The sequence below is a fragment of the Zootoca vivipara genome, chromosome 1, assembly GCF_965207765.1.
Source record: "Zootoca vivipara chromosome 1, rZooViv2.hap1.1, whole genome shotgun sequence".
Lineage (NCBI taxonomy): Eukaryota > Metazoa > Chordata > Lepidosauria > Squamata > Lacertidae > Zootoca > Zootoca vivipara.
In genome coordinates, this window is record NC_142582.1 from 88,471,400 (window position 1) to 88,488,191 (window position 16,792).

Below are 16,792 nucleotides of genomic sequence, written 5' to 3' on the forward strand. Positions count from 1 at the left end.
CTAGACTATGAAGTCCTGTGCCCCTCACATTATTTCAGTGCATCTGCCATGAAAATGCAAGCTCACAACTATCATGTTGGTCTGTTCCATTTCTGTTTCCTTTACCTCCCCTTCTGTTCTCCAGAGAAACTGAAAAGTTTGGGTAAATGTCAGCTACCCCAATGCCTGTCAGTTTATTATTTAATCTGGTTAATCCACGTTTATGTCTTGGAGTACAGAATATGAGGTTAGTACTTTTTCCTGATAAATTAATACATACTGAAATAATAAGTTCTTGTGTATACTGTACATTATTATCTGACAGGAGACCAAAGCTCCACCCTCTTCCGAACAGTAGCTTCCCAGGAAGCTCTATGGCACAGGCACTTCTGTCTCTCTCTGGCTTGGCAACTAAATGAAGAACCAGGCAGCAACCTTCTGGCTAGATTTGGCACAGGGGCCAGCTCTGCTGTCTGAACCCCTAATTTGATTATTTGCTCCTTGTTCTGATAGGTGAGGGAAGACTTGATGCTTGCAGGATGTTTTTTTTATTTTAAGGTCAACAAGAGCCAGGAGCAAAACAGAGGTGCTCTTGATCAGGTTGTCACCAAGGACCCAGAAATTTGTTGTCAGCATCATAATGGAGGTCACAATCCTGTCATACGAAAATCTCCCCAGCCCCATTCTCTCCATTTTTGCAGTCTAATTTAGAAGAGGGCCAGGATCTGAATCCTGCTGGTCTACAATTCCTTCAAAGATCTGTACCAGATACCAATCTACCTTCTGCTCTCCCGTGATGTAATCATTATCAGTAGTGCAACCTGCGAATTTGATAGTTGGGGAACTCCTGCCTCCTGTACAGGGATCTACATTAAAAAATAAAATCACCGACAAGCACACATTAAAAAAAATGAAGGAAATCACACGGCAACAGTTTCCAACATGTTGCCTCAGCAGAGGTAGTTATGAGGCACAAAGGGCGATTTTTTTCCCTTCTTCTGTAAACTGAGGTGCAAGGATGCAATCCTATGGGCGCTTCCTTTGAACCCCGTCGCAATTAACTTTCCAAACAAACCGTGATAGGATCGGGCTGCTTGAGTAGGACCTTCCCTTTCCGCACTCATTCTAAAAGCTCGGTTAGTGAGATCCGAAATACATTTAACGCGTGTATAGGATTGCACAGCCCGCGCAAGACACACGCCAGTGAATCCCAACCGCACTTGTTCTCTAGTAAAGGCTGGCCTGGTTTTAAGAAGAACTCCGTCCACCAGGCGCTATTCCTTTAAGCAGCCCGGAAGCTCAGACAGATGGAACCACAGTCACAATTGCCGTACAACATGGCGACTCCCTGCGTTAATGGGAGCTCCGGCAACGCACGTGTACGTTCCTCTCCCCGAAGGACGGAAGCGTTCGCGTACGAGCAGGCTCCGGGAAGCGCGCACACCACGGAGAAGGAGTTCCTGCCCCACGGAACAGAAGCAGGTAACATGCACGTGTCCTTTGTTGATAGCAGATACGGGTTTATTGAAAGGTTCAGCCTTTGGGGAGGATTAAAAAAAGCGAGATTGTTGGGTCTGGCGGGAGGGGGAAATCGCCGTCAGATGCTTGCGTTTGATTTCCTCGTCGCGTGGTAGTTTGCTTTCCTAGAGATTGTTATAATATCGTTCAGAGGTTGGTGGAGCTCTCTCCTTCTGTCTGCGACTGTAGCCCTAAGAATGCTAAAATAAAAAAACTTCAAGATGCAAAGGGGGCTTTAGACAAATCGGGTCTACTCGAGTGGAGCTGGGATACTCTGAAGGCAGCCGCACCCTGCTGCTCCTTATGCGATCTCTTAACCTGGTCCTGAATCAACAAGGAGCATCCAATTCCCCAATTAAAGAATATTGTGCGATCTTTCCTCACCTATCGCCTTTCTTACCTCTCTCAGCTTCAACAAAGTTCCACGGTGTAGGGGGAGAGATTAAACTGTTACCTATATTATTATTATTACCACAGTATTAGCTGTTATCTGTTAACTCTGTCATGCAAACGCTATATGTGTGTTCGGATTATTATTATTTTTATAGAGAACGTATTATGCAACACATTCAAAGTGCCTAAAAATGCTAAGCACCATACAGATAACAAAAAAAGAAGTCCCTGCATTAAAACCTCTGAGGGAGGGAGGTCTTATAAGGTGAAATGGCCTGATCCGAACGCTTGGCTCTTGCAAAGCTCACTTTACTGGCCATTAACTCCATTTAAGAAACCTTAATGGTGAAATAAAACAGTCGGTAGCTCTTGTAGTGAAACTGACTGACTGGGAAGCCAAATACCTTGAGTCTATTAAGATTTACAAACATAAGGAAGGTTGGTCAGTTGTAATGGAGTGGCAGTCTCTCCGCCACTCAAAATTGTTACAGTGGAAACTGAAGCCACTCTGCTCAACGAAGACACAAACTGGCATTGAGAAAATATTTATTACATTTATTATATCCCACCACATGGGAAACACAGTGATAAAGCTAAAACTCTGGAGCAGTCTCCCAAGCAATCCTTTTTTAAAAAATGCCATTTTCTATCTTAAACCCATTGTGTTTTTTCCTTCCTTCCTCCCTTTTTCCTCCCTCCTTCCTCCTAACTCTCTTCAACTGTCGCTTCCGTTGGATTCTAAAATGGGTTTCTAAGGATTTGTGCAAGAAGGATCAGAATTTGAAAAAGTGATTTTGGGGCCCAATACAAATCTCTAAATATATAAACTATTGTTAGGGTGGGAGACTAAAGATGAACTTTTTAAGGAGGCAATGATAACAATGGGCTATTTATATTGGGCATAATATTGAGGTTGTTGAGTGGGAAAAATTATGGAATTCAATGATGAACTTTTTGGCATGTTATCAAATAAGAGAAAATATGTCCAAAATGCAGTATAGATGGTATTTGACTCCAGTCAAACTGGCTAAAATATACAATAAAAATAAAAATAAAAAATGTGCTGGAAATATCTGGAGGTAGAGGGTTCCTTTATTCGGCTATGGTGGAAATGTAAATGGGCAAAAGAATTTAGGGAGATGGTGTACAATGAGTTAAAGAAAATCTTTAAATTTACCTTTCCCAAGAAACCGGAAGCATTTCTTCTAGGTATAATTGGGAATGAACTTATTTTTATACGCAACAGTAGCAAGGATAGTATATGCAAGATATTGGAAACAGATATCCCAGTGAAAGAACAAAGGATATACGGTACAAACTAGCTGAATATGCAGAGCTTGCCAGTATTGCATCTAAAATAAGAAGTCAAGATGACAAATTGACGAGATGGGAGTAGAATATTTACAAAAATTGGACCTCAAATATAAATTCCAGGTAGGGAGTACTTTGTGACCCACAGTTGATAATATGAAAGATAAGAGAGTGTGGAAAATTGGGTGAAGGAATTAATATCGTGTTTCTCCGAAAATAAGACACCGTCTTATATTTATTTTCCCTTTAAAAACCACTATTGCTTATTTTCAGGGGATGTCTTATTTTTTTCCTCCTCTTGCTGCGGCCAGCATTGCTGCTGCGCCTATCACTATGTCTTATTTTCGGGGTATGGCTTATATTCCTTGAATGCTTAAAAATCCTGCTAAGGCTTATTTTATGACTACGTCTTATTTTCGGAGAAACAGGGTATATATGCAGTTAAACAAGTTTAAAAAGAACTGTCATGAAATGCTGGGTGGGAAGTCAAACAGAATTATGGTACAGTATATAGCATGGGGAAAAGGTGTAATTGTAAATCTGAAAAAACCACAAAAATAAAAATAAAATCTGGGTTTCCACAACCAAGTGCAGAGCTAATTCCTTTGCCAGTCGAGTGCCAAATACCAAAGTATTTCCTAACCAATACTATACCAGTTTAAAGTCTTAGGCAGTGAAATAACCATACACAACTAAGCAATACACTTTTAAAATAGTTCATTTTGAAACTTGAGGTCCATGATTTTAGAAAATACATGATAGATTGTTATGACGAGGCCTGGATACAGTAGGCCCTTACTCAGTAGATGAATTACAGTAATTAGTCCAGCATTTTACAAACTGTGTTCCATGGAACCCTGGAGTTCTGTGAAGAGAAAAGTTGTAATGGTGAGCAAGCATGCACAATGTGTGATTTCCCCTGAGCTTAGGATTGCAAAAATGTATATATTGTGGGTTACATGCTCATTTAAATTTAATTAGTTGATTTTGTTAAAAGGCCATTCAAACAACTCAAAGTTACTTAACTGGCTGTAAGCCCTCACTATAACTTAAAATATTAATATTTTTCCTTTACTGTTTGGCATTATTTATTTATGCATTCAGTGCCATCCATGGAATCTGGCATCTTACAATGAATGAGAGGATACATCCCTTCGCTGAAGTGCTAATTGTCTAGAAATTGGACACAAGGGAGACAACAGAGAAAGGAGAGGGGCACGGAGAGAGGGGAAATAGGATGGAGAATGCACAGTTACTGCATTTTGCATACATAGATTTAGTTACTGTAGGGCAAAGGAGATTGTGCCAAAGTAGAGTATTGAGGAGGGATTTGGAGGAATAGAAATGGTATCATTAAGGGGTTAGGCATCTGGTGAAGAGCAGGAAGTTGAAGCTGGGTTTATTTCCCTAAAATGGATGTTCTCCTGGAAAAGGACCATATTGGGTCGAGACTGTGTTGGTTATATCATTATAAGCCTCCTAACCTAGTACCGTAAGCTCTAAACCATGGGTAGGCAAGCTAAGGCCCGGGGGCTGGATCCGGCCCAATTGGCTTCTAAATCCGGCCCACAGACAGTCCGGGAATCAGTGTGTTTTTACATGAGTAGAATGTGTGCTTTTATTGAAAATACATCTTTGGGTTATTTGTGGGGCCTGCCTGGTGTTTTTACATGAGTAGAATGTGTGATTCTATTTAAAATGCATCTCTGGGTTATTTGTGGGGCCTGCCTGGTGTTTTTACATGAGTAGAATGTGTGCTTCTATTTAAAATGCATCTCTGGGTTATTTGTGGGGCATAGGAATTTTTTTCTTTTCTTTTCAAAATATAGTTTGGCCCCCAACAAGGTCTGGACCGGCCCCCTGCTGAAAAAGTTTGCTGACCCCTGCTCTAAACAGCTAGTTTGTCAGATCTTGAACTTCTCAGTTGCATGTTTGATGGAATTAAAAATAATATATGACACAATCCTGCCTATGTTTATGCAGAAGTATATTCTGCTGAGCTCTGTGAGACTTACTCCCAGGTAAGTAGGTATAAGATTGGAGACATAATGTTCCCCTCTCCCAGAAGCCTGTCTAGGACTTCATATATTTTCCTTAATATTTTGTTTGGAGGTTACAAGGTAACTCTAAATAATGCCATTTTTTCCTGTAGGTGAAGATGTATGGGGAATGAAAGATGCCAAGGCAAACAACCATTGCTGTTACTGTGGCCTCCCTGTTGGGCATTGCAGCAGGAGGCCTGATTTTCTGGAAAGTCACCCGCCGTCAGAAACACAAATCTTGCATTGCACTTAACCTAGGAAGAGCAGTTCAAGAAGGAGAAAAGGAAGACCCCTTGGAAGATTATGTTCTCTCACTGCATTCTTCCGCCACAATCCCCTGGGTGGAGAAGATTCTTGGGGCGGAAGTAGTGGTAATTTCTGAGGCAGAGCAGTGGAATGAAGTGGAGCCCTTTATTCAGAAAATGTTGGTGTGTTGTCCAGTCCTTGGAATCGACTGTGAGTGGGTAAGTCATAAATGATGGGAAGGTCTGTTCCTTTAATATCTTAGGGCAGAAACAGATGATTGACGACCACATTACAATAGTACAGTCTTGAGGTTACCAATGCAATTGCATTGTTATTACTGATGTTAAAAAGGATGCAATTGTCTAGGTCCCTTTGGTGTTTTTCTAAAAACACATCACAACACATGTTTTATGGCAGACTATTAAAATATAACTAATCTATAAAGACAGAAAGTATAATAGGTTTATGGCACTAGATAGATCAGTGGCCCACCAGAATAAAAGAACTACTAGCTGCTGGCTAGGATTTTAGCCTAAGGGTTCTGAAAGACAATAAGTCATACCTCGGCTCCCAAATGCCTTGGGCGTTGAACGTTCCAGCTCCCGAATGATCGAAAACTGGAAGTGAGTGTTTTGGTTTCTGGAATTTTTTTGGAAGCTGAACATCCAGAGCGGCTTCCACTATTGTTTCCGGCGTGCCTGCACAATGGGAAACCAAACTGAAGCTGCGCCTTGGTTTCCGAACGTTTCGGAAATCGAACGGACTTCTGGAACAGATTCTATTCATAGAATCATAGAGTTGGAAGAGACCACAAGGTACGACTTCCAAGGTACGACTGTAATAATGGCTAATGCATGATGTTACTGCCTGAATATGGGAGCGCTTCTGAGATTGTGCATTGCCAGCCCCATACATTATGCAATTAGGGCGAAGCTGTGTGCCTTACAAGGTGTAGTGTTTAGCAGTCTTAGAGCCCAGAGTCAGTTTGCAAATTTAACGAGTGGTGATGCAGCCTGTATCAATTCACATTAGGATAGGCAAGAAATATTGACTGAAAATGCATAATGTTCCCAGTAGGCTTGCTCTAGATAGCCGAAAAGCTTTTTTTAAAATAACTGTACTTACATTCTGTTATGGCATATATATATATATATATATATATATAATGGAGAAATTATCTTTTTATTTTTTCAAGGTCTCAGTCAAAGGGAAGAAGGATCCACCTGTGTCTCTCTTGCAACTGGCTGTTTACAGTGGTTTTTGCACTATTCTTCGCTTGCCCCAGCTGACCAGAGGTGGACAGGTTCTTCCAAAGACTTTGCTGGACATTCTGGCAGATGGTGGCATCCTGAAAGTTGGGGTAGGGTGTTGGGAAGATGCTTGCAAGTTACTTCATGGCTACAGTGTAACAGTGAAAGGGAGCGTGGACCTTCGGTATCTAGCCATGAGACAGAAGTATGTATACTTGCAAGAAAGATTTGTGTGTGTGTGTGTGTGTGTGTGCACGCACGCGCTGGTGGTAGAATTGTGTTTTCAATTTTATTTATTTATTTTTAATGATTACCACAGAAGGATGCTAGCATGGTTTTTCCCTAGAGTGTTATTCATTGCAATTGGTACAGAATAGTGTCGGTCTTTCCTTTTAGTGTTGCTAACTATTTTTTAATATATATTCCATATTGCTGATCAGAAGGTCGGCGGTTCGAATCCCTGTGACAGGGTGAGCTCCCGTTGCTCAATCCCAGCTCCTGCCAACCTAGCAGTTCGAAAGCACGTCAAAATGCAAGTAGATAAATAGGAACTGCTACAGCGGGAAGGTAAACGGCGTTTCCATGTGCTGCTCTGGTTTGCCAGAAGCGGCTTTGTCATGCTGGCCACATGACCTGGAAGCTATACGCCGGCTCCCTCGGCCAATAATGCGAGATGAGCGCGCAACCCCAGAGGCGGTCACGACTGGACCTAATGGTCAGGGGTACCTTTACTCCCAATAAACAGGGGAAAACAAACTGTTGTATAGCATCTTTACATTTATCCCCCACAATGCCACATTTTGGGGCCAGTTATTGCTGGCAGGAGCAACAGGTGTAACAGTGACCTCTGCGGCAGACATGGTTCTCCAACCAGCTAATAAACCCCTCCTCTCTATCCTAATTGCCTACAGTCAGCAATTCTGTTAGGATTGCTCTGCCAATTATCTTCGGCATCACAGCAACATGCCATATGCTCGCACTCCAAGTCGGGGGAATTACTTTTCCAAGTACTTGTGATACTTGGCTGTAGTTGGTAAGTTAACTTGGCTGTAGTTAGATTAATTACTAATGAATTCTAAATTACTAATGAATTCTAAATTAGTCTCTGGGACTAAATCCTTCAGATAATATTACAAAACCACTTTGGGCTCAGTTGTTTTTTTTAAAGTTATAACTATCACACTTATACTTAGCTTATATATCAATCATTCTCCAAAACAGATTAATAAGTAGGCATGCCTGGGAGATATGGGGAAAGTCATTACCCAATTTATAAATGTGCCACATTTCGGGGGGCAGGGGTTAAGATTTTCATAATACAATATAGAAAACTAATGCGAATAAAAAAGAATAAGAAAAACAGCTAAGGAAAGTACAAGTAGAATATAGAGACCTCTTTTAAAGGTTGTAGATCTTAACCCTTACTACCTGCAGAAGGTAAACAGCTCTTGCCTAGGATCTTTCCTTTCTCCTCCCAGCCTCTCACATTTGCTGATGTATAGAATACTACTCTGCTGGGCATGTGCCCTGTTTTTCTGAGGACAATCTTCTAGTTGAAATGCATCAGGACAGCAGACTGAGTGGGCCCTTAGGCCACCTGATCACAGTCTTTCCCACTATAGTAATGAGAGAGAGAGAGATCAACAAATGGAAAGTTGTGTCCTATCTGGCCACTTTTTTGTCTGTGCATAAGTGGTCACCCTATATACCACGGATACTGTATTTTGAAAATATTTTCCTCTAATTCTGCCAACATATATTCCTCCCAATATAGACCCCATTTAGCTTATAAAATAGGTTGTCCTGCATATTTTCCCTATTTCTCCTTAGAGCCACAGTTCTCTTTCTGACCAGTGTAGTCACATTTGATATATTTACTATTAACGCTTTGAAAAATACCCCGTTATTTCTAATTCAGAAGATGTTTTAGATCTTAAGGCTGCATTCCTAAACATTTTTATAAGGGAGTAAGGCAGGCATCCCCAAACTCGGCCCTCCAGATGTTTTGGGACTACAACTCCCCTCATCACTAGCTAACAGGACCAGTGGTCGGGGATGATGGGAATCGTTTGGGGATACCTGGAGTAAGGCATGCTAAACCAAGAGGGACTTACTTCCAAGTAATCATACCTAAGATTGCAATGTAAATCTCCAGGGTATGTGTGTGTTGTTGCTTTTACTAAAGTCATTGCCAAGCATCCAGATTGGATACAACAGCAATGAAGAATATATTTATAAATAACTTAGTTGGTCTCTAAGGTGCTACTGGAAGGATTTTAGTGCACTGGCACAAGAAAGGTGGGATAGAAAACTCGTATATACATAAGGGAAGATCGCCTGCTTTTTCTTCTTTAATAATTGTATTTGTTTTATATACTCTTTTCAAATAACTGCAGTTGTGAAATAACTTCATGCTAATAACACTGACAATTTAGATGTCAAATCCCCAGATTAAACAGTGAGTGGTTACACTTGGCCAAGAAAGTTCTAGACACAGATGGCACTTTCTTATAGTGGTTGCAAAAACCTATGCATCATTCTGTTCCGAAGTCATTTAGTTTTTCTGTGTAAAAAATAACTTTTCCTCCCATTTCTTTCTCCCATTTACAAAACCTAAAGTAAGACCCTTCCCCAAAATGGACTCAGCCTCAAAGCTCTTTCTGAGAGGATCCTCAGCTACCCACTTGACAAGTCTTTTCACCTGCGCTGCAGCAACTGGGAAGTAGAAGAACTAACTCCAGAACAGGTTTGGTTTCACATCACGGCACTGGTAGTAGTTAGTGGTTGGAGAGTCTTGTCACCAAGGCAGCTCACAGCAGTTTTGCAGTTATTCACTGTGGCAGTTGGAACATCTCATTTTTCCCGCGGGAAAAGGGGAGCAAGAGTTTGCAAGAAACAGATATGAGGAGGACTGAAGCACATCTTAAGGATTTAAATATATATATACTGATTTGGATTAGGACTGCATTGCTTAAGCCAGGATCTGAAGACGTAAAAACAGAGAAAAAGTGGCCTAAGGAGCTGCCAGAACAGAGGGTGTAAATGAAGGTCGGGAGCAGTTGTGGCTGTGTTGCACGGAGGGATGTCAGAAAATCGTAGTGAAAACAGAAATGGGAGTGGAAATTGCTGGTGTTTGCTTGTTTGTCCAGAACAGAAATCAATCTAGTGAATACAATCAATGATTGATGGTGTTGCTTTCAATCCACAAATGATATGTAATTGATTATGTTCCTCCCCGCTCAATCTGAATTGCATTTCCTTTACATTGAAATGAATGGGGTGCAATAATGTAGTGATAACCTAACGTACATAATTTATTACGTAAGTCACATTATTTTTCAACAGCAGACAGCGAGGCAAATAGTGTAGTTTTGGTGGAAGATGAACTGCAGCAGAATGGAAGCAGTGCTTTCTTACACTGTTGGAAGTCAGTTTTACTATAGCTTCATGGAGCTTTGGTATTGACACTTTAGTGTGGGGGTTCTAAGTAGAATAAGGGAACTTACTTTCCTCATCTTATTAACCTGCATTCATTCTTTTCATGTTTGGAATTCTTCCTCTTGGGCCCTCTTGAGTACTGGAATCACTCCTGCATACTATAACACAGAGTTCTTGCTTTTCCTCTTCAGGTTGCTTATGCTGCCAGGGATACCCAGGTGTCAGTAGCTCTGTTCCTCCACCTGCTGAACTTGCCCTTCCTTCCAGCAGGCAGCAAATATGCTCTTCTTCCTGGTTGGGAAAAAGTCCTTGTGATGTGTCAGGGTTTGGCAGATGTACCTTTCAAAGGAATAAACAGGAGTAGCTTTGGAGATGACGAAAACACAGGAGGCCCAAAGAAAAAAAGAAACATTCCAAAGTCAGTAAACGATGGACAGTCCCCTGTCAACCAAGAATCAAAGGATCCTCGGAAGCACAAGCAAAAGCCACTGGGCACTGGATATTCTGTTAGGTAAAACTGTGTGCAGCTTTGTATAGTTTTTCACTAAATAGTGGGCAGTTGGCACCAGTTAAAAATTACCGTAAGTCCCCACCCCGCAGGTTAACTTGTGAACATAGGATGCTGTCTGTATACCCAATCAGAATCTGCTTGGTATTGGCTGCACTGACTGGCAATGGCTCTCCCGGGTTTCAGACTTAAGGACATCCTTAGCCTTACCTGCAGATGATGGAGATTGAACTAGGGACCTTCTGCATGGAAAGCAGGTGGTCTGCCACTGAGCTGCAGACCTTCTCCAGCTTGTTAGTGGTGGCGATGAACAGGCAGGTGATCGCCTGCAATGGGCAAGGGCCATCTACTTGCAGGCTGATGTTGTGAAAGTTTACTCAAAGGTTCAGTCGGACTTACTTCATAGTAAGTGTGCATAAAATTGCAGTCTTCCTTGGAAGGAAATCCTGTTGAAATTAGCAGGTCTTGCTTCCCTGTCAATCCAAAGACTGAGGTGACAGTATTATTTACCTTTATTACATGTGAACTTGTGTGCAATAAGCGGAAGTATTAAGGTACTACCACTGTATATTTTGGGCAATGTATGTTAAACTTTCTTCTCTGTGACATCCATTTGTTTTTGCAGAAAATCTCCCTTGTATGACAATTGCTTCTTACATGCACCAGACGGGCAGCCTCTATGCACTTGTGATCGCAAGAAGGCTCAGTGGTACCTTGACAAAGGCATTGGAGGTTTGTGAGCCTGTTATTTTACTAGTCAACAACACTGAGCTTTTTGGCCAATGTTATGGTGACTTAGAAGCTCAGCTACATATGGAAAACAGCCCACTATTTAATGTGCATCAGCATTTGGGCCATATCTCTCAAGAGATTGTCTATCTCTTGGGGTGCAGATGCTCTTCCCATCCATTCCTCTTAAAATCCATCAAGTTGCTTATCTGAGACTCACCACAGTGTGCCCTCCTTCACTTCATAACCCAGTCCTGGCCACATGACCTATCTTCTTTTGTTCCTCTTCCTCCAATGTGGGATCTAGATCCCTCAGTCTGGATGAAGGAAGTGAGGGATGAAAGGTATCAGAAAGGCAACTAGAGGTTTATGGGCTAAAGCTGAACCACACTGAAACAAAATAAAAAAAAATTCCTTCCAGCAGCACCTTAAAGACCAACTAAGTTTTTTATTTTGGTATGAGCTTTCGTGTACATGCCCACTTCTTCAGATACATGAAAGCTCATACCAAAATAAAAAACTTAGTTGGTCTTTAAGGTGCTGCTGGAAGGAATTTTTTTATTTTGTTTTAACTACGTCAGACCAACACGGCTACCTACCTGTAACACACTGAAACAGATGCAGAGGCTGAAGATGTTGGCTTGGAAAACAAGATTTGCCACATACACCACACCCTGCCACTGCTAAGCATTCATCTTCAGACATTCATTATTATTTTGTGCAACCCATTATTTAGAGAAGGCACGTAAGCAGAAATTAAACATTTTAACATCCTTTTTCTGCCATTACAGAGTTAGTGAGCATGGACCCATTTATTGTGAAGCTACGGTTTGAACCTTCTGGGCGCCCTGAATCTAAAGTGGATTATTACTTGACTGTCAAAGAGAACCTGTGTGTTGTGTGTGGCAAAAGAGAGTCTTATATTCGGTGAGTTCTCCAGTAATCCAGGGGAGGCATTCAGTTCTGGTAGAGCAAAATACTAGAGGCTGAAAGGGGATCAGGTGTTTGCTGAAACTGTTTATGGGGGCAGGGGTGCACTCAGTGCCCTATCCCCCAATGCCCTCATACACCTCGCCCTGCCCACTCAATCTCCGGCCTTCCCCATGTTGGTCAGGGAAGGTCTGCCAAGGGCTGTCAGGCTCCTGTCCCACAACACAACAACAGTGGCGCTTCCTTCGGGGTCAGGAAGAGATCTTTACTCAGGCTAATAGCAGTGTGGGCTCAGAAGCAAACAGAAGGTCCATGAGTCAAGAGTTCAGGGGACATGAGCAAGACAAGAGAGTCATAACTGAACAGGAACTATGAAGATGTTCCTGACACACCTCTCTCAGATGAGGTGGGGCGTGCTCACTTATGAGACTCTCGTGTCCTACATGTGCACCAGCACAACTCCTCCTGGGCGGGTGCAACTGATCCCTGTTGAATATTCACTCCCCGTGTCTGCAGTCATGGGATTGTTGTCTATCACATGACGGTAAATGTTTTCATTCCACAGAGTGGGAAGTGATGGAGACAGGATGTTTGTGTTACTGTGTTCCGTGAAGTGGGACTATTGTCCTTTGTTCTTTCTTTATTTGCTGTCTGATGCTAGAGAGAGAGGGAGCCATGTTGCAATGCTCCATGTGTGTTTCTATGTAAATAAGATAGATTAGCCAAATGCTGAGTTGCCTGAGGTCTGTTACGCAAACTGCAAAGACTCTGCGGATCCCTAAGCATGCTAATGCTTTTTGGCATCGGTCGCTGTGATGTTCGGGCTGAAGAAAGCTTTTGAAGCTCCCAAACGATTGACCAGGAGGAAGAGAACATGCCAGTCAGGCATGTGTCTTTGCCAAGGTCCTACTCATGTGTAAGACGACGCCTAACAATCCCACCTACCAAGGTGGTTCTGAGCTCTCAACAAAATGCCTTTCCTGCCTGCCTGCCTCAAGCTCCTGTTTCTTCAGCTCACCCCTCAGGCTGGACAGAATCCTCTCCATTCCTAATGAGCCTCTCTGCTGATATCTAGAGTAAAAAGGGGTCGGACCTGCATTCTTCACCTCCAGGTGCCCACCTTCCTGCCCCTCATCTGCTCCAACTCCATCCTCTCCCCCTTGTCTGGGATTCCCACCCCATGCCCAGTCCTGATGAAACCAAGGGACCCGTGACAAGGGCTTTTATTTGCATTTGCTTTAATGTAACTAGGACCAAGCATGATTGTAGACCCTAAAAAACGCTTCTTCAAAATTTAAACATGTACAGTATACCCTACCTTTTTATCGCTTTGCTCATTTTATTGTGTTTTGCTGCTCTGTACACTGACTTCTTGTGTCATTAACTGCCTTAGGGATGAGGAGTTGGGGATGAGCAAGCTAGGATACCACATTGGATTAGGTTGTCACTGGGTTGTTGCAAGCTCAGAGCTGACTGTTGGCAACCGCTGCTGTTTCCTCAACAGGAAGAACATAGTTCCTCACGAGTACCGGAAGCACTTCCCCATCCAGATGAAGGACCACAACTCCCACGACGTGCTTCTCCTCTGCACCTCCTGCCATGCCATCTCCAATTACTATGACAACCATCTCAAGCAGCAGCTGGCTGAGGAGTTTGGCGCCCCCATTGGTTGCGAGGAGGGTGTCCGCCTCCTGGAAGACCCTATCCGCAGGCAGGTCCGCTCAGGCGCCAGGGCTCTCTTGAATGCAGACAGTCTTCCCAATGCCAGGAAGGAGGAGTTGCTACAGGTGATCAAGGACTACTTTGACTCTGTGACCGTTTCCCCGGAGATGCTGCAGGAAGCAGCTGGACTGGAAACCAGGTACAGTCGGAAACTTAGCTTGCTGACAGCTCTGTGTCTAGGTTGCAGGGGTGATGGAGAACCACAGGCCAGACCTGATCCTCACCCCTAGCACCTCTCATTTCTGCCTGTTTCTTTGCAACACCCTCTTGAGGCTTCTGTTTGTTTGTCCCCCGCCTACTCGTGTTACAGATAATTTTATAAAGTGCATACAGGAGGCCAAAACATAACAGGCCTGTGTGTGGTTTGGAATTCCATGGGGTCCTGTCCTTGTATCTGAATCCACATTTTCTTTACGCCCTTTCAGGATTTGTAACGAGAGCTACATGCCACATGGCCTAAAAGTGGTCCAGGGTTTTTCCCGCGGGGGGCTTCGCTCCCTCATGCAGCTGGAGAGGCGCTGGCGACAACACTTCTTGGACATTATGCAGCCGAGGTATCTCCCCACACAGTGGTCTGTCAGTCACAATCATGAGAAGCTGATCCAAAAATATGGGGAGGATCTCCAGGTCGAACTTTCTTGAAGCGTAATGAGGACTAATACACTAAGAAGGTGACGGGAAATATACTTGGGAAACCTGGGAAATAAACTGGGGCTCTTTGTTTTCCATTACGCGCCAAGAGCGGCTGTGCAGGATCCTGCTCAGATTGCCTGTCGCTTAGGAAATGGTCAACTGTGTCAAATCGGCAAAACCGTGAGTAATGGTTAAAACCCTTTTTTTAAAAAAGTTCTGAATAAATTGTAAGTACCATTTGAACCCATTGTTTCTCTGCTGCTTTGTTCCACAACGGCTACAGTAGCCAGGGAGGGACTTCCAGGATCACGAAGGATGTCATGGTGGCAATGAATACTGTTTTAAAGTAACCAGTTTGTTTCCTCTGGTCCCAGTCTCCTCAGCGGACCGCAGTAAGCCTTTTTAAACTTTACCTTTGTGGTAACAGGAAAAAAGCCTTGTATGCAATTGAAGATAATGACAGACTGGAAAGTGTTGAAATTCAGTTCATATTTAAATGTGAGCTTACCTAAGTTTGAACTTTCCAGAACATTACGAGATCCAAAACATAGCAAGCCTTCAAAATGCACACCTGACTGAATTTTGAGATGCTGCTCTCCAGCCAAACAATGTTTACAGAAACACATATATCAGGGGAAAGTGTGCAGAAAAATTATTATATTTGCAGAAAAAAATTGTGCATTGGTCAAAACTCTATACAAGAATGTGTGTGAGAGAGAGGATAAATTCACACTCAAACACTGATGAATTTTCATGCGGCTTAAAAAAATAAAACCCACAAATGGCTGCAGAAATGCAACAAACTGATTTTAAGATTGGAGAAATATGAATCTGAGAGAACTGAGATTGACAGGTCTGACCATCCCTACTTCAGACACATGGAAGAGGAGATTCTTACTAAAACTTACTGCAAAATTAAACAAAAACCGACTGCTATCTTATTAACCAAGAACACTGTGGCATATGAATTTCGAGAAGTTCAGTGGCTAAGGCCTCATCTGCAGTATCATACCATGACACAGTCATGGCTTCTCCCAAAGAATCTTGGGAACTGTAGTTTGTTAAGAGATCCCATTCCTTTCAAAGTTAACAATTGCCAGAGTGGTTTAATGATAAGTCCCTCCTCCCAGGGAACTCTGGGAATTGTAGTTCTGTGAGGGGAATCCTAATACCCTTAACAAGCTACAAGATAGGGTCTTCTCTGCTTGCCACAATTAGATCCCTAGAGCTGGAACTAAAAACAAGACTTTTATTCAGTTGCTTAGTCCAGCATCTGGACTGATAGTTCATTGACATGATTTTAAAACTCCTGATGTTTGAGGTTTGCCAGGCTTGTACTGGCTCTCAGTCTGACCAAATTATGTCCCCTTTACACTCTCTTTGGTGCAGGAGGAAGACCATTTTTATTTACCCAGGCATTTTAAATCTTTGCCTCTTAATGCAATGAATTTCAGATCTGCAGTGTACTTTTAGTGATGCTGTGCATCTTGTACTGTTTTACTGGCCGCTGCTGACATTTTTATGCTGCTGTTTTTATTGTTTCATTGATACTGTATTTTAGTGTTTTATTGCTGTATGCTGCCCCTTGAACACTGATATTGGGCGGCATACAAATACTGTAAATAAATTTAAACAAGCTGCCTTGCAATGGAAAGGGGGGGGAATGGCTACATGAATCTTTACTTAACTAACCTCACAGGGTGCTGTGAGGTCTAACTGTTATTTATACATACTAGGGAATTTAATTGGTTTTTTTAAAAAGAAAAGAAAAGAAAGAAAAAACTGTGCTACCAACTATTTTTGTTCACCATTGATATTTGATTGGAGTGTCAACATTTTGGCGCATTTTAACATTGTTGAATAAATCTTAGTTTTAAAGAAATGATACACCAGCTGCTTTGTTTTCTTCTCTTTGGGTTGGCGCCAAACTTCATTAATTTGAGTGGAAATTCTGTTAAGTGCTTGGTAAGGTCACCCATATTTCTGCAGCTCCCTGCCACACCAGATGCCCCTCCAATGAGTCCCTTGGGCACTTTAAGTGACTTTTGAGGGCCACAAAGAGGAATGGGCAAATCTGTCTCTTTAGGGCCTAT

General features: G+C 42.4%; 1 protein-coding gene across 2 annotated transcripts; it reads left to right on the forward strand.

The window, feature by feature from the left end:
- The first annotated feature begins 1,294 nt into the window (after window positions 1-1,294).
- On the forward strand, window positions 1,295-16,586 carry EXD2 (exonuclease 3'-5' domain containing 2). 2 transcript variants are annotated; one of them, XM_035113558.3, is made up of 9 exons: window positions 1,295-1,461; window positions 5,354-5,707; window positions 6,685-6,944; window positions 9,359-9,485; window positions 10,369-10,688; window positions 11,311-11,417; window positions 12,206-12,341; window positions 13,849-14,205; window positions 14,492-16,586. In XM_035113558.3, the coding sequence occupies exons 2-9, from the start codon at window positions 5,378-5,380 to the stop codon at window positions 14,706-14,708; spliced, it is 1,854 nt and encodes a 617-aa protein (XP_034969449.3). In that variant the 5' UTR covers window positions 1,295-1,461; window positions 5,354-5,377; the 3' UTR covers window positions 14,709-16,586. The 2 variants fall into 2 exon arrangements, with proteins under 2 accessions (XP_034969449.3, XP_088526019.1); XM_088669893.1 differs by lacking the exon at window positions 1,295-1,461 and adding an exon at window positions 1,631-1,650.
- Window positions 16,587-16,792: the final 206 nt, after the last annotated feature.

Coding starts and splice junctions, on each gene's coding strand:
- EXD2 (XM_035113558.3), top strand. CDS start 5,378: ATGCCAAGGCAAACAACCATTGCTGTTACTGTGGCCTCCCTGTTGGGC. Junction 5,708..6,684: donor TTGGAATCGACTGTGAGTGG/GTAAGTCATAAA, acceptor TATTTTTTCAAG/GTCTCAGTCAAAGGGAAGAA. Junction 12,342..13,848: donor AAAAGAGAGTCTTATATTCG/GTGAGTTCTCCA, acceptor TTTCCTCAACAG/GAAGAACATAGTTCCTCACG.